This window comes from Phaethon lepturus, unplaced genomic scaffold (assembly GCF_000687285.1).
Source record: "Phaethon lepturus isolate BGI_N335 unplaced genomic scaffold, ASM68728v1 scaffold12911, whole genome shotgun sequence".
NCBI lineage: Eukaryota > Metazoa > Chordata > Aves > Phaethontiformes > Phaethontidae > Phaethon > Phaethon lepturus.
Window position 1 is genome coordinate 85,147 of NW_010517034.1, and position 18,242 is coordinate 103,388.

The 18,242-nt window shown below is 39.3% G+C and overlaps 1 protein-coding gene across 1 annotated transcript; it reads right to left on the bottom strand.

Annotated features, from left to right (window-relative positions):
- Nucleotides 1-3,146: 3,146 nt before the first annotated feature.
- GORASP2 (golgi reassembly stacking protein 2, 55kDa) lies at nucleotides 3,147-10,192 on the bottom strand. The gene is made up of 9 exons (XM_010296256.1): nucleotides 10,117-10,192; nucleotides 9,118-9,321; nucleotides 8,611-8,697; nucleotides 8,013-8,143; nucleotides 7,361-7,493; nucleotides 7,109-7,232; nucleotides 6,657-6,743; nucleotides 4,483-4,578; nucleotides 3,147-3,666 (listed from the first exon to the last, which is right to left on the bottom strand). The coding sequence occupies exons 2-9, from the start codon at nucleotides 9,259-9,261 to the stop codon at nucleotides 3,347-3,349; spliced, it is 1,122 nt and encodes a 373-aa protein (XP_010294558.1). The 5' UTR covers nucleotides 9,262-9,321; nucleotides 10,117-10,192; the 3' UTR covers nucleotides 3,147-3,346.
- Between the last annotated feature and the right edge of the window lie 8,050 nt (nucleotides 10,193-18,242).

Genomic DNA, 18,242 nt, shown 5'->3' on the forward strand with positions numbered 1-18,242 from the left:
AAACATCACTGATCCTTATCCTGCCCCCTTCAACTTCAACTGAATTCCATAATCAGCACTTACATCACTGAGAGGTTGGAAATATTACCCAGGCCTCTCCTTCAGCATTACGATATCTCAAACGAGTCTCTGCCTGTAAGTATCTGCTTTCTTCAAAACAAACTTTCACCCTGCCCCGTGGGTAGCTCGGCTTAAGTCAGCAAACTGCCAGCAAAATTTTGGAATTTAGAAATAGCTTCAGCTCAGACCATTTCTGTCTTCAAATCAGTTGGTTTTACAATTATCTGTGATTCCTTAAAGTACTACCACTCAGCATCCAGCTGGCATCCATTTGACTACGGTTGCTGCTGGAGGGGCGGAGGCGGGAACCAACCAACCGCCCCCGTTGCCAATTCAGCAAACAGAAACTACCGCACGCCACCTCGTGGCCCTGCACAGCTATTTCCCGGGAAGAAACGGAGCTCCGGTTGCGACAGGGAGGTTTGATGTTGGACGGGGTGGATTTAAAAGATGGCTGGCTGGGGCTCAGGGACAGCCCCCTGTATGACCCCACCAGAGCGATGTCACCTTCAGCACTTTGTTCACGCTCCCGCCGCGACCTCGCAGCCTGAGCGGCTGTTTCCTGGAGCAGCAGCAGAGCCTCGAGCTGCAGCATGTTCCTCTTCAGCATGCGCGCACCCTTTCCCCAGCAGAGCTGTAGAAACGGCCCTGCGCTCACAGCAAACGTACCTACCGCTGAACTCCAGCCTTTGGTGCAGCATGACCCATTTTACAGTCACACATATGTCAATCATTCTTAATTATATGCAAGGCTGGGTATGTTCATGATACATCTGTCGTCTTGTCTGCTGTCAGTACTTACTAAAGAACTCCATGTGTCAAATGTTTTAAATAAAGCTAATATGCCTATTTGTAACTGTTCATTAACAGTTTATACATGAACTCATGGAAACAAGGTGACATTGGCTGTCAGTCCCTTGGTGTATCTTAAGGCCTTAACCCTTCTTACTCTCTTTTTTGGGGAAAAGGAGTCATTAGGAGACCCTTGTCAGAGTGATTAAGGTACAATTTTACTAAATCTAGTTGAGGGAGTTACAAAACAGGGACAGAGTGGAATCATAGGACTTCAAGGTCCATCCTTGCTTCTATTTTAAATGGTAAGTTTTTGACTTCTCAATGTTTATGACTTTTTAGCTGGGAGATTACAGATTAAAGTCTGTACCACTGAATCATCTCCAACTGTGAGGTCATGTTATCTTTAGCAGAACTGCTGGTTACACTTAAATACTGCCTTACAGAATTCCACTGATACCTATCAAAAGGTTGGATCTATAAAGTCAGCAACAAGGTACCTTAAAATAAGCCAACACAAGTGCACGACTTCAGACAGCTACTAGAGACTACTGCACAACACCTACAAAAGCTTGTAGCTTGCAGTAAAAGCACAGAAAATGCCAGCTAACTTCAGATGTTACTCCAAAGGACTGTAAGAACAAAAAAACCCCTACCCAAGGATTCTAATTCAAGATATGTGATTACAATCAGCAATTGCTCTAAATCTGGTATGTGACAGACTGCTATTTCTGCTGGTTTTGGGTTAGATAAGGAAAATAATAATAATTACTCTAGCTGTGGAAGCATGTAAGGAAGTTACAGAAACTGTTAGACCTGTGAGGCTTTATGAAGCTCAACACCACAGATTTTCTCTGTATACATCCAAGAAAAGAGGGAACATCCTTTTTCTCATGCCAAGGTTCAGTTCTGAGGTGTGTGATACTGGATTTACCACGGTAAATCAAAAATACATTCTGAGCAACATTGACCCCCCTACTTAACAAGACAGAGGGACTTCACACTCTAAGCAGCTAAGAAAAGAAACTGCTCAGTGTGGAAAACACAAACAGTATTTGGGGCCTGTCTTTAACACAGGCTTTTGACAGAACAGGTGATGAGGAAAAGTGCAGTAATGGGGCAGAGGAATGACAAATATTTAAGTGATAGAGATGAGACAGGACAACAGGTATTAGATAAGGCTTCCACTTGAACTAATTCTTTGAGACATTATGATCAGCAGTTAGATGCAACTACTACTGCAGTGATCAGGCACACTGCATTGCCAAAAGGCGTTATATGTAGCTGTTGAGACAGACTTTCACTCCAGCCTGCTGATGGTATGGCTAAAATTTGCATATGCTTGTAGCAAACACGTATAAATAAAATTCCAGTAGTATAGAAGGACTGGAGTAGTACAGAAGAGTTGTCCACATCAACTGTACCTGACACCAGCAGCAAAGGCTATCACCTGCAGTACAGTGCACACACCAGTTTATACAAGTGCATAACCTACAGTTAATCTACAATTTTCATCCTGAACGTGAATTTAAAAAGTCAAGTATGAATCATACGCAGGCAGATTTTATGACTCATTGCTGCAACGGATCTAACCACTAGTGCTGATCCTGCCTGCTATTAAGAAGTCTGGCATTCCCTCTTGGATCCATTCCTCTGGAGGGGAGCTCTTTCACAGATCTGTGCTAGAGCGAGCTGATCTGAAAACAGTTAAATGAGAGTTTAAGCATTAAACAAATAAATGTGCTATTTTGTCACACAAAGGATAAAACTCCAGGAATTTATTGCTGTATGTATGCTTAATCCAGTAATTTGTCTTACAGTAGTCATGAAGTGCCAAACTGTGTGCTACATTTAACATCTCCTGTATTCCCTTCCAAATGCCATTTTACAGTGGGCGTATGAAACGATGCAGCAGCAGTCACAAAACATGGCTTGAACATATCTCAAGAGCTTAAAAATAAAGATTTGTGTACAAGCTGAATAACGAGATTTCAGTTAACAGGTCACTCAGCAACTTTAATAGAAATATCTTTAGGTGGAAATTTTGCAGTGTTCAAATTTACAACTCAGATTAAACATTCTCATCCCCACTGTAGTGACAAGATACTTGCAAAGAACAGGTACTATGGTACGTAAATGTCACACGCAAGAACTGCTTCATTTCTATCAGAAGCAAAAATTGCTAATTATAAGCAAGGACAAGCCTAGCAGGCTAAGGCTGTCAGCCTATATTAAAAATCATATACCTCCGAGTTTGGCAGTGGAATTCTACTTACCACCTTGACTTTTTTTTTGGTTACATACAAGTATTCTTCCTTCCCTCCCACCACATACACTTTATAAACCCCCTTTTATTTTTATTATACCTCCATATTATTTACAGGACTCCTAAAGATTAAGTACAAACTAGTATGAAATTAATGATAGCTTGCTCTTCAAATATGTATCCCATGGCTAAATAAATACCAAGCCAATCCAATAGGGTGATCTGGAGTTATGATTCAGAAGCTTGTGTATCTGTGACTCCAGATGTTTTCTCATTAATTGTAGAGGATTCACTTGATCTGTCAACAATAGTTGCCTTAGAAGTTGGGGTAGCACTATCCAAGGTGAGCATAGATGTCTGTTCTACATTTACAATAGTGCCAGGGTCGACGGAAAAGCTTCCGGCCTGAGTAATGGAGGGAAGCAAATCTGTAGGCACTGTGGACGCCTCTGTGACCAAAGGAAGAAGAGGAACACATTTGGGTGGCATTGATAGAGGTGTTATTCCCATCAGATTCAGAGGCGGCAAGGAGGGAAGGGATGGTAAACCTAAGGGGGAAAAAAAAAAAAAAAAAAAGAAAAGAAAAAAGAAAAGGCAGTGAGTTGCTGCATACCACAGACAGGTCTGGAGAGATTCTCTATTTGCTTAAAATTTTTACCTTCTCTAATCTATTTACTCTTGGAGAGGAGGAAGCTTTTTGAACTTAGTGTGAGCATGATATACACGCAGCATTGACTCTGCGGGCTAGTTTCAAGCCTGATACTTTTCAGATTTCTGAACTGAAGAATCAGAACAAACTCAAGATTGCTTCTACTTCCCCAGAGGACTAGGTATTTAATGCATTAACACTGGAGATTAGATTTTTCTGGCATTCACTGAAACTGCCAGAAACAAGAAGTTAATGAGAGCCTTCCTCCACGTAAGCTTTCAATTGCTTTTTGCTTGCTTCATGATTCTATGTGCACCTTCAGCTGTTTTGTTTTATTTAAAACCATAAATCTAGTATTAGTTTGTACTTTTGGCATTCAGAGATGGCTTCCATCTCCTCACCTAGCATACAAGGAAACACCTCATATTTTCCTCCACCCATAAAGCTATACACTTTCATTCTTGGCACAATCTCTTCTGAGATCATAAATCAGGTAATATAAGATGAAACAACTAAACACAGACACAGGTTTAGAATTAGTTTATCTAAAGACATATTCCTTGTCTACCTAATCTGGGCACTACTGTCAACTCCCATCTCAGGCAAACATTCAATTTATCCTCTTCAAGACTCCACCAGATGGATCTAAATGAGTGTCAAGGATCGTCAAGGAGAGACCTGCTATTGCAGTGTTTCAGTTTGCAGAAGCACATACCAGGCTGTATGATTTCTGGAACGATGTGTGGTGCAGGTAAATTAAGTTTAGACAGATCTGTCAGGTTGGGAAGCCCTGCTGGTAATGGCATCAGACCTAAAAGAAGAGTGGAAAAATTACAGCTGAAAACTTAGAATTTTTTTTCCTAACTGTTTCTGAGATCTTATCAACCATTTAAAGTTATTTTTTATATTGTTTTACATCTTGATTATAATTTTTACATGTAAGAATGCAAATTCACTTGAGTTCCAGCTTTTAAGTCACACAATGAAAACAGACACCTATTGCAGGAAGTCTGAACTGGCAAATACATAATCCCAACCTTTCAGATTTTTCTGAGGAAAGCAGAATCTTACTTCAAGGAATTGGTAGGTTAGCATTCCAAGTTCAGCTTTTAACAAAGGTAGTTATTTCACTACAGCGCTATACCAGAAGCCCTCCATTCCTCATCTGAAGGGCAGAAGATAATAATAGGATGAAATACATAGTATTTCTTATCTCTAGTATTGATTACTCTACTACTAGTCTTTGCTACTTTGTTCATAACTAGAGTTTAACACAAAAATATATAGAAAAGGCAAGACAAGGTAACCTTCAAAGTCACAAATAACTGAAAATAGAAGAGAAACATATGATGAACACAATGTGTGCCCTTCCATCCTAGTGTTTGCTATGGCGCATCTTTCCACTCCTGAATTTCCTGCCTTAGAAGAGCTGCATTTCTGGGACAAGGGCCCTACTTCTACTTTGTGTTTGGCTCAGAGAAGGCTAATTCTGAAACAAACTGTTGATATTACAGTAATAAGATGGGTAGGAGAAAAATCTTAAAGCAAGGCCACTGTACACAGATTTTGATTAAAAATCCATCATCTTTACCTACCTGTGAATTCATTAGCCACAAAGGCTGACATAATCTGACTCAAAGACCTTTCAGTTCAGCTACAAGCAACTTTTGTTTGAACTTTTTTAAAATCTGAAAAACAAGATGAGCTTTCACACAAATTCACTCAATTTTTAAATCTCCTGTATATTTATTACTTAGTTTCACTTGTATGGCCATGCGAATTGCAAGAAATATTCTCATAGCTTTCAAAAAAGCAATGACACTATTCAGAGAACAAGGTGAAAGGAAAATTTCTATTTTCAGATTTTCAGGAAGGGGTGGGTAGGGGGCTGGGAAAGAAGAGGACATTAACAGAGGCTGAACTTCTTAGTAGTTTGCTACTTTATCTAAGCAGTACAAGATTAAAGTTCTCAGTCCTTGTCTGCATGCACCTAGCTCTGCTACACATTTTTCCTATGCTAGAGAGCATACCTCCCAACATTACTTGAAACTTTCAGACACATCTTTATCTACTTGTCTCACAGCATACAAAACATACAACTCCTTCAGTGTTTTGGAATGCACGATTGAGTCCTGTACCAGTGCACCGATTATACGGTAAAATCGTATACAATCCTCATTTTACCCACCGTGAATAATTCTGTAATACTAGTGCTCGAAATGTTCATTATTATCAGGAAATAATGCACACCACTTTGTAGGCAAGACTCTTCCTTTTGTTATACCAGTTTTAATTACTAAATTCAGAAACAGTAACTGCAACACACAGTTCTATACTGTTAGCCCTCTATTTATACTAAGAAGAATGATATGCTAGGTATTAAAAAGGAGTTTCCTAAAATAGAGGTTTTATGGGTGAAAGGAATGCAGAAATAGGCAAAGTGTGCCTTCTCAGGTCTTCTGTCCTGATGTCCCAGTGCAAAGGACAAACTGGAAACTGTGAAGCTATTTGCAAAAGTATTTTGCAACATACAATTTATGAACTATGGAAAGTAACAATATATCAACTCAAGAAATACTGCAAATAGCGAAGTTAATACCTTCCTGAGACATCCTGAACTGGTGCATCTACTGTGCAGGGGGCCCTAAAAGGTAAATGACTGTAAACTTTGTTGCCCACTCAGTCCTCTGTGCTACAGATATGCCGTCCGCACATTCTAAAAAAATTCTTAACATTGTAGAGGTTGTATAGGGATCTGTAACATGAAACGTTTAGGTTGTATGAAGTTTACTCTCCCGCCTCTGCAAACACAGTGGAAGAGACAGCTCTCTTTGCTTGCTCCATAAGATTTTTGTTTCAGAAATGTTTTAAGAAATTTTACCTACTCACCTGGTAATGTGGTTGCTGGGTTAACTGGTGGCACAGAGGTAAGGGACTGACTGACTTGTGGTGGTAATAATGGAACTGTTGGAACACCTGGTGGAGTATACAGGAAAACAACATTAATTTTAAGCATACAACAATTCAGTTCCCTTCCTCAAGGAGCACAAATGAATAACTGCTTACAGGAGAATTACTATTTGTCTTAACCTTAAAATGCTGATGAAGAAAAATAGTATTCTAAATAATACACATTGTATTTCTGATAGAAGTTGTTTGCAATTATTTTGCGAGCAAGTAGGGCACAATTGTAGTACTCGAGCCTTTGCTGTTGATAAAAGTTTGGGGAAGAGAAGATTTTCTTCTATCTTCTGCCTTCTATTAAATTGATGGGAACACCTGTGAATGCAAAAAAGTCGGAAGCCCCACGCATTTCAAAAGTTAGTTACTTTCATACTAACCTGTACTGAGAACATTACTGACAGTAGTTGAGGGTGAACTAATAGAAAGTCCTGAAAGACTCTGTTCAAGGCCTGCTGACACAGGGGGTAATGTGGCTGAGGGATTAACTGATGACAGCTGAACCTTATTGAAAGGAAAAAAAAAGAAAGTTACATCATTAGGGTGTGTTTCCACAAGAACCAATAGAAGCAGGAAAGCAATAGAACATCATAATACATTTTTACCAAGCCAAAGAAGTGACTACAACTTACCTCTGTGAAGCCATCTTTGAGGGGACTGAGAGATGTGCTAGGCAACTGTCCTGGGAGAGAAATTTTCTTTCCCTCTTCAAATGGGCGTGTAGGTATCCTATGCAAATATCCATAACCAATGCCACATCCTAGGCTTTTAAAATATGAACATTTACAAGTCAGTGAAGTGACTTTACAACCACAGACTCCATAGCAAGCAATGCATGAACGACTCAAGATGCCAACAAGTTTCAAGACAAGTTCTGTACAACTTTCCCTCCCCCCAAGCGTCACCTCATTTTCTACAGAGAAATAATCAATATGAGACAACTGAAAGGAAATTCTGCAGCTTTTATCAATAAACATTTAGCACAAAATAAATTTCATGGTTATTTAAACCAAGTAGCTATACTGGGTATACAGCTTGGAATTCAACTCACAGTTGTTATTTGCAGTCCTCTGTTCTGGCTACTGCGCATAACTTACTGTGTAAATACAGCCCCCATTAGTAATTAAATCTGAATTTCAAGTAAATATATAATTTAGTATACCAGAAATGTCTTGGATATAACAACATTCTTTTCCTGTCTTTGTAGAAAACTTAAGCAAGCAGCTTTTAGGCTAGTGCTATAACAAAGTCATCCCATCCCCCTGTAACATATTGTCTCCTTACCTGCCTTCTCCACCCCAGGCAGAATTTGGAGTAATCACCACTTCCCGACAATTATCTGTGTCTGTGTTGTATACATAAAGTTTTAATGGCTTTGCTTCATGCGTTTCAATAAGGGAAAAGAGATCTTCAGACTGCAAAATGAGAAAAATTAATAAGGGCTTTCTTGTTCTTATTTTATCATTTGACATTAGAACAATCAATCTTCCTAGCCCTAACTTCCTGTAACAGAACCTGGTAACTGATAAATGTTGCAGTGGTGCTGCTTTATTGCAAAGCCAACTTTAAGATGTGCTTTGCTAGTACAACCCAGAAAACACGTGGCACAACCCAGATTTCAAGTCTGCTATTCAAAATATTAATATTAGAGTACAAAAACAGTTTCTATCTGACTTCATGAGGATATTTAAGAGCAATTTTTATTTCCAGAACTGCATTTAAGCACCAAGAAGAGGCACGATGCCAGAGCTCCTTCCTCTTTGCATTAACTTACTTCCATTAGCACTGAACAGAGACAGAACTGGGGATTGTTTCAAACTGCCCTGATACTTTTTTTTTTTTCCACTTAAAAAAATTCAAATTCTTATTTTCATATAGTTACCTCATTCATCACGGTATCTGCTCCAATGATATAGTCACTATGAGGTCTAAGTCCAGCTAACGCAGCAGGAGAATTTGGTTCCACTTCCTAGTTTTAAAATGGAAAGTTACAAAACACTCCGTAACTGCCAGGGTGTAGCAGAACAGTCAGAGGTGCACTTCACACAAGTTTTGAGTCAGACAGACAAACTGGTCAAGTTTTCAACACAATTAGTAGAATGGTCATTGAACTAGAGAAAGAGTGGCTAGATGACAGTCTCTTTTGATACTGCTACGAGCAGCTCCGAGTATTGTACAAACCCACTGACTTAAATACAAGATTTGATAATATACTCACAGACATACAGTTCCAGTTCAAAAATCTTTACAAAGCCAAAATCAATGAAGAGAAAACAGACCAATTTGACCTCATGGCTTTTGTACCCCCTTGCAAGTTACTTTTCAGTAAAAAGATACAAAGTTTAACACTAAGCAACAGTGAGAAAAATACTTGGAAGTCTCTACCTACCAAAACATGCCACACATTTTCATTGGCCCCATCAAAGCTGCAGAAACGAATGCTCACGCCCAGCAGGCCCTGTCCACCCCACATGTTGCTGGGGGTCACTGACGTTTCCCTCAGTTCCAGTGTTTTGCTACTGTACACCAGCATTTTCACAGGTTTTTCAACATTTGCTTTCAACAGGTCCTTGAGAGTGTCGTTGTCTTTATTCTGCAAATGTTCAAACAAGAGCTTGGTTTAGTGTTTAACACAGCAAGCATACAGTTCTATAGTACCACTTCTGTACTTCAGAGGTCCTACCAACACCGTGCATTACCAGAATAGGTATCTACAGCTATTTGATAACAAGCTTCCCATCCCTTCACAATTCTAGGATACAACTCCTAGAAAAACCTGGGATTTCACAGTAACAGGTCACACTTCCCAAATGTGAAAGCACTTCAATTAAACCTGTGATTTGATGTACCTCACAGCTTTTCAGAGGCTTTCTTGAATCCAGCTGGACCGGTGGAAGGGCTTACCCACAGCTGTTCTTTTCCACTGCTGTGATGGTTTGTTGTCTCACTACAGCTCTGCTTGAAAACTTTCTCCCATGATTCCTGCCCAGCTAACAGCTTTGACAACAGCTCTTTCAACCAACCTGTTTTGACTGAAATGAGTTTGCAAGTTCTCACACAAGCAGTTTTACAGACAGAACTAGGGGGGCACTAACACAAGCAGCTCGTGGTGGATCAGTAGGTAGTACTACCTCCTGCTGGCACAGATGTCTGCAGAGAGCACATCTGTCTGTCAGCACCTTCTCTGCATTCTACAGCTAAATTTTTCATAGATTGTAGCTACAGGGTGAAGGAAATTAATTTCTGATGCAATTAGGCTTTCTCATTTTAAACTAAGGAGAAATATTTTATATACATTTAAATAAAACAAATGCATTGGTTTACCTATAAAAATAAGATTCTCAACACATTGCTTATATTCAGAGTTATAAAATGGCAACACACTTACCAATCTTGAACCATTAATGGACACGATAAAATCAAAGAATGGCTCCAAACCAGCTCTATGCCCTGGTGAGTTTTCTTGTACCTACCAAAGTTAAACAAGAATTTAGCAAAAGAGTACCAATGCTGATTCATAGATTAGAATTGTATTTCTACTTGTGCAAACTGTAGCTCTAGAAGGTACTGATGTTTGTATGGATGAATTTTAAATGTTCAAATATAATCTTTTGGGTCAAAAAATCCCTCCCTTAATAAAAAAAAAAAAAAAAAAAAGAGAAACATTTAAAAAGAATCAGTAATTTATAAATTATTGAGGAATGACACAACAATAGCCACTCCCAGGGACAAGCAATGCCTAACAGCTGTGTCGGATAAACTGGAGATATTTATTTCAATACAGGAGATTATGGTCAAAGGGCAAGCTTAATGAATTCTGAAAAAGTTGGTTAAAAATCAGTATCCTTCCAAAGAAGTACCAACATTGGACATTGCTTCTTGTCTAATCCTTACTAGAGGAAAAGGAGAGTCACATCTGTGTTAGCACAGGTTGTTATCTCATGATTAAACATCACCTGTTGACATTCTTGAGACATAGAGGGCATCTGTACAACCAATGATTCATTAACATACCAACAAGCTTCAAGAAAAGGGACACAAGCCAATTTTGCAGCCATGGCAGCTCAAATAATTCAACCCTTCTGCTAGGTCAAGGCCTAAGTATTGGCTCCACGTTGCTTCCAGAAATTTAAGGCATGCTTTTAATTCCAAATGAAGTAACTGAGATATTTGCCAGTGTTGTTTTTTTCACTATTACTTTTGTCTGTCAACAATGCATGTAACTGTTAATATGGCTACCAGATTTCTTCTACAGCCTTTGTAGCAAAGAACATCTTTATTTGTGAGCTGATTCATTTTACCCACTGGCTTTTTCTTTTATGTGTTACATTCATCTTCCAAAAGATCTAAAGTGCATTACCCTTTACAGTGTAGTTTCTTACATTACGTTTTATTCTATCTGACTGAACTGGTACAAATCTGCTAGTTTGTTCGATACCGGTCTGATTCTGCAGGAATTTAGTTTTCTTAATATGACTCATCTAGAACAAAATATTCTAATATGAAAAAAAATAAAGCTTGACTACTACTAAAACTGTCCTCTTAGAGTCTATTGATCTCTGCCTGACACATTCATAAAATCAGAGCTTGGAAAAAACTCAGATACATGTGGGTAGCTTTCTGTAACAGACACCAGAAGCTTAGAACATTAGTGTCACATAACCTAAACATTCATTAAAGAAAAAAATAATCTGGAATCAGTAGTTCCAGGGTCACATCATACACACTGGTTGCTGTCCAAGATTTGTAAAGCAGCAAAAAAGTACAAAACCAATATGACCCCAAAGTAACAAAAATCACTGAGGCAGCAGTAACACCCCCAAACTCGACATTTATAATAATTTCTAACTAGAACTTGAAGTGTGTCTACAGAAGTGTCTCTTCAAGATACCTGCATGCTCCTTGGAGAGAATTTCCTACAACTGGCAGTACAGATATTCTCCCTGGGTGCCAAGGGGAGAATTAACTGTACGGAACCACAGCTCTCCATCACCAAAGTAACTTGCAGTCCTGCTAACGAGATCGAAACTACTGCCTCCATGTTACTAACCCAATCTGCTGGCTCAAGATGCCTCTCGCCAAGAATAACCAGAGATCAGATAGCAAGCTGTGCACCGGGTCAGAGGGTAAACGTGCAAGCTAAGCTCCATGTAGCAGACCCTCGGTCACTAGCTGCACAGAAACTCCCAGGCACACTGTGGATGTTGCTTTGACATTGGTGGACTGACCTTAAAGCTCATTTTTAAGTTTAGGTATTAAAACTTTCAATAATGCAGAGCTACCTCAGAATAGCCTCCACAAATAGAAATTTTAGCTTACGAGAAAAGCTACAGAGAGGCTAAAATACACTATATGAATTATTCTTCTCAAATGTAGAAAGCATTTACTTACTAAGTTGGGTACTCAAGGCCTTCTTGCCAAAGAAAGGTTAAATGAACAGTTTCACGAAAGCAGAATTAATGAACTCTGGTTTCCTATGGACATGCTCCATAACTGCACTCTCAGGCTTGAAGTTTCTCTTGTAATTAAGTCATTCAAAACATCCTCTCCTCTGATGTGGTTTTTCTAGTAGCTAATGTAGGATGATCTTGGGCTGATTGTCGCTCTCCCCTCAGTTTAGGGAGGTGACTAATTAAAGTGCAAATACTTTAATAGCCTCTCTCTCTCTCATTCCAGCACCTATTGTATGTGACATATAAGAACTTACATTTTGTGTTTTTAATGAACCTGCCATAAAGGCTTTATAACCAAAATGAAATCAGCAGATGGTTTCAAAAGTTATTGGGAAAACAAGAATTTTAGAGACTGAACATGTCTTTCTAACCTCATCATTAAAAATCAACCAGTAAACCCAGCAAACTGATACATTTATTCAGATAACATATCAGGTTGTTAGGACTGGATACATGTCATGGCCTTGAAATTATGAAAAGCCAGACTTCATTCAGCCAGCAGGACAGCTGCAAAAGCAGCCCTGACATGGGCCACTCTTTATTCAGAGATTCTCCTCCATTTCCAAATGAACTTCTTAAAAAAAACCCCAAACCAACAAAACTCCTACACCCTGACACAATATCCCTCCTCCAGGACCTCTGATAGATTATATCCTGAGCACTGTGAACCAACAGTGACCAGTATTCAATAAGGAAATATTTTAAAATTCGAGGGAGCTCCTAAAACAAATGAGAATTAAATATGTTCAGCATCCATCAATGGCAAGCTCGCTGACACCTGGGATGTATAGATTTCGTAGTCTAAGTAAATTATTTATAGTCTGCCCCAAACTGATGAAGCAACTGCGAGAGTTTCCAAGTTTCAAATGATTAGTTTGCAGAAAGTATCTTCAGAAGTTGAACACCGTCCCCCAAATCCATCACAATCCTGAACATCTCTGCATGGTTTGCTCCTAAGTGGGCATGTAAAAAGAGCCAGGAAACTGAATCTAAAAGAAATCAAGCTCTTATAGTTGCATCAATCATACATGCCCCTCAGAAGCATGTAGCTGCATCAGTTTTGTCATCACATTTCCTCATGCTGCCATGCACAGGTTCAGTCACAAAAAGTTTCCTATTTGCCTAGCTTGTCTGGGCCCAACGTCACTGACGGAAGAGCATTTTTATGCCTGGCAGTCCCAGAAACACGAAACAGAAGTGCTGAGTTCCTTCCGTATGAAAAGACTCCTCTTTAAAGAAGTGACATACTCAACCCTGCAGAACAGTGACACTGACCCCATACAGTTTTTATGTCGCACCACCGTATTTCCAGCCTGCTACCTGCACAATTCATCACCATCACACAGTGCCAAATGCACAGCACAGCCCTCTGCTCAAAGCTCTGTGGCCACGGTTCTCTTCCAGGACGAAACGATAACCAGGGACCTTAGGAATACAAGGGCACAATAACCTTCTTATTAATGATGGAAACAAGGATTCCATGTACATAAACTCTAGGCCTCCTGAGCAATCTGGCTACGCGCAGCTTTGCTATATTCCCCAAGTAGGTATTCAGTAACTTGCCTTTGTAACTAAATAAGGACTGAGAAATAATCAAATAATGACATCTACAACAGATGCCAGTGCAGGCAAGATACCACCCATGGCAGCTTGGGAAGCCTAATTGTCTCAAAGCCAGCTGTTATTTCAGATACGCAAGTTACAGACACCTGTGGGTAAATGCCATGACTCTCTAACAGCAGAGAAAAGCGGTGGAACAGACTACACGGAGAAGCTGTGGAACTGCCACCACCGGAGCCTTTTAAGAGCAAGCAAAGAAAACCTCTATCAAGAATGCTGAATCTCAGAGGCAGAAAAGGGCTGTATGACCCTTTCAGCCTTGTACAATGCTGCAGGACTTCAGTTTCTCACTGAGATGACAGCACTTGGACATCAGGGCACATAGATCACACACTAATTATTTCCCTTTTAATTCACTGTCAAGAGTTAAACATGGAAAAGGTTTCAAGGTCAAGACACTAATTTTAATCTGCATTACTAAAAAGACTTCTTTTCTGGTAAGTACATAAAGTTTCTCTTTGCTGAACACCTTTCCCGACACTATCACTCTATGCCTACACAGTATATAATGTACATTACACATTATAATAAAACTCCTTAGCAACACAATGGTCACAAATTTAAGCCCCGACCGAGCAGTGCTAAAGTACATGGAAACCCTGATTTTCAGAGGCAGATGAAGGCTCTCGCCACTTCTAAGTGGACACTAGTAGAAGTTATCTGACTTTCAGAAGTTTAGCTTCAAGCACTAAATACACAACTGTCAAGGAGCAGAAACTATGAAGCTTTTTTTTCCCCCCATATTAAGAAATGCTTCCTAAGGAATATTTACTTTATTATCAACAAATGCTGAAAGAAGTTTTCCAGTAGTTCTTCCACCCACTCAGTAATTGGTAATAAAATTTCACTATGTATCATGTTATACACAATTCCTTTTAGGTCTGATAGAATCTATTTTATTTCTGTCAGCTATTTTAACATATTACACAGTGTAACTGTATTGAATTTCCTTATGAAACACTCAGTTTTCAAGAGAAAAAGCTTTATAAGCTTTTTGTAGGAAAATAGATTTCCTATATGTAGCATCAAATTTTATATTAGCACAGAGAATTTAACTTGAGCTTTTAAAATGTGAGCCTCCCTTGAAAAGTTAAGTCATCCCTTTACAGCAATACATTTGTATCTCTACTATAACAAACTGAGGCACCCAAGTAAAAGTTAGAAATCTAAACTTTGGGCAGTGCTGTTCAATATCTTTTAGAGAAAACAGTACTTAATACAGCAGCATACAAATCTCTTGCAGATAAAAATTCTTACATTACCTATTACTTGAAGAAATTGTCAAATGATTACAACAGCCTGAGCAAACTACAGCAGTTTTGCATTGCTGAACAAGAGTTACTGAAGATTTTGCTTCATTCTGTTTTGAAGAGCAGAAAGAAATGCATTCTGAGCAATAAATAGTCAGACAGTTGCTCTAATCAGTCACATAACATATGTTAAAAGAAACTTACAGAGAAGAAAAAACAAACGGTGGAGAAAATTCTTAGAAGTAAATAGCATTGCATGCTACCAGCCTGGGAGGTACTAGCTAAAAGAAAGATTTATGAGCACATTACATGAATCAGTAAATATAAGTCTAACAGCAAAAGCACATACTATAAAGAAAAATGTATTCCAAAGAATTGTTTCAAACAAATGACTGATTATTATGTCTACCTATGAAGAGACCAGGGCAACAAAACAGTTTGTAACCTTCTCTCCCTCTTAGCAAAAACAAACACCCCCTCCAACCCCCCCAAAAAACAAAGGGATACTTTTTAATGTCTTGAAACCCAAGAGTGCAGCCCACAATAACTTTTTCTGACAAGTACGCACATCATGAAATCGCTTTCCTTCAACAGCGCTTCAGTTCTGGAGTGTTCCCACTTCCTGATAATAAAGCTCACAATGAAAGCGACACTGCACCAAGTATTAGCAGGAGCTGCCAAAAAGAATTAAGTAATCTGCAGAAATTATATCAGAAATTAATGATGGAAAGCCTTTAGAATTGTTCACTTGCTGTATATATTTCTGTTCCTGTCTGATGTGACCAGAATGAGACTTGCTACCAGTTTTGTAGGTAGGCAGTGTGTACAGTCTAAAAGTCTCACCGTAGGAAACCTGCAACTTGCAACAGTCTGAGTTTGCTCATCCCTCTGGCAACTTCTACTTGGCTCCTGCAGTCATTCTGAACCATGTAACTCATTTGTTTCATGGCCTTTTAACATGTATTTTTCATTTATCTGCCCCACCCAAACAAATTAGTCCAAAAATTTAAAAGATTTTCTGACATTTCTCTAGTTTTCCAACAACTAATGAAATCCTAAAGAATGACCACTATATACTATTTACAGAAGTTTGGCATTCTCAAAGAAATATGACCTTATCTGAATTAGATCTGTAACACTTCTGTGACTACTGCTGTTTTCCTTTTACTATTCTCATTTATCTCATTGAAATACTGAGCTCAGAAAGAAAGGCTACTTGAGAATAAATCAGTAGAAAACAGCAGTATTGCTCGGCCCCAGGTTCTACCAAAGGTCGATCCATGAAGACAGACAGAGCATGTGTGTCAAGCTCCTGTAACAGTGTGAGCTGAACACGTGTCTTTAACAAACTTACTACAGAATACCAACTGCAAAATTAAACTATAAAAACTATAAAGGAAAAAAAAACTATAGAGGAAAATTCTAGCCACTTGTATGCCACATGCATTTCAATATAAATGTTCCACATTATAAATGTGAAACTTCAGAATTTTTCTCTACTCTGAATCTACGCTCCCAACTGCATATAAGCACTGGCCTAATTCTTGTTAGACCGGGATCATGATGCAATTTAAGATGCATGTCCACAGAAAAAAAATAATTGCTCATTGTTGTGGCATCTGAAGACATCAGCAAGAAGTGGAAAAAATAGATATATCAGTCTGTTATAGTCTGATATATCAGTCTGACAACAGGCAGGTCCTTTCCTGCATTTAATATAAATATGGCTGTCCTCTCAGAAATCAACTTCTTTAATGTGTACCCACCAGCTACAGTTACAAAGACTGGTCATCAAACGCCACCACTTCAAGTCACAGCAAAAACATTACAACCAAAAAGTGCCTAAATGAAAACAAAAGGTGCCAGATTAAAGCAAAATTACAAGAAAAAATATGTAGATTATACTTCATAAGAGAGATGCACCTCAATTTACTAACTTTAATCAAAACTTTGCTTTAAGCAAACACTGTGAACTGACGAATCTGACAAAACTTATGTTCTAACTGCAGAGTACTTACTGAATTACAACCCTCAGAAGCAAAAAGCACGTATTTACGCTGTAGTAAGATTAAAAAAAAAAGTCTGCCACTTTTATGAAACTGCAGAAGTGGTTTTTGTGGGGGAAAAGGAAAAGACAAAGTGGATTGGTACATATTAATAATATTGGATCGTTACCATACTAGTAACATTAAAAGGGAGAAACAAAGACCACCATGACTTTAGTCTATATGTAAATTTTAACAGATGAATGTTTGGATTCGATCAGAACATCAACGTTTGTTTCTCAAAAGCATTAAGCATGATTTTTTAACACTTGAAAAATGTTCTCTGTTCTTTTTTCACCATGGTATTCTACACATAGTTGTAGCTTACGAGTAGCAATCCATACCAAGTAAGGAAGCACTAATTCACATGCGTTGAGGTCTTGTGCTCTTTCACACGTCTGAGACATGGGGCTAGCTCTAGACAGAGAGCTGATCCGAGAAGGTCGAATGCCAATAAAAAAACTAGCCAAGCTCGGTGCCTCCAGTAAAGGTACACAGGCTCCGGCTGCCGTGGCAAAAGCGCTACCGTGTGGGCAAGGCTATAGCAGCTCCAGCAAAGTTACTGTACCACCCCCGGCACCAGAGTCAAGGACACAACCCAGATACCACTCTGCTCACTGAACGGGAAATACATGCTCAGGAACGGGCTTCCAAAGGCTGCTCGGAAGACCTTTAACACAGCCTACCAAAGTATTCTGTTGCACACAAAAACAAAATTCTGTGGCCAGAATGTGAACAAAAACTATCTAACTATGAAAAATAGCAACATCGCCTTCACTATGAATGCAGCTCTGGCAGGTGTGATGCTTGACATTTAAATACCTTGATACGCCCCTGGAACTACTGTCGAGGAGTGAAGCAGCTACAGCTCAGATCATGATGCAACGATCCAGATAAAGCCTGACGGGTTACCCAAGCCAGGCACCTCAGGGATGGCAGTTCTTAAAACTGCGGTTTGAATGTGTGCAAGCCCCTGTGCTGACAGCATTTTCTACAGGAGAAGCAGCCTTTGCCCTCAGAGGCTGCCCAAAAAGCAGCATCACCTCCCACGCACTGTCCCTCTCGGCCTGTTTACAAGTTGAAACCCAGCCCAGGCCACCCAGATCTCTCCAGCCGGGGAGAGGAGGCTCGGAGCCCGTCCGGGCT

Coding starts and splice junctions, on each gene's coding strand:
- GORASP2 (XM_010296256.1), bottom strand. CDS start 9,261: ATGCTGGTGTACAGTAGCAAAACACTGGAACTGAGGGAAACGTCAGTG. Junction 8,698..9,117: donor AAAATGTGTGGCATGTTTTG/GTAGGTAGAGAC, acceptor TTTTAAAACTAG/GAAGTGGAACCAAATTCTCC. Junction 6,744..7,108: donor CAGTAATGTTCTCAGTACAG/GTTAGTATGAAA, acceptor ATACTCCACCAG/GTGTTCCAACAGTTCCATTA.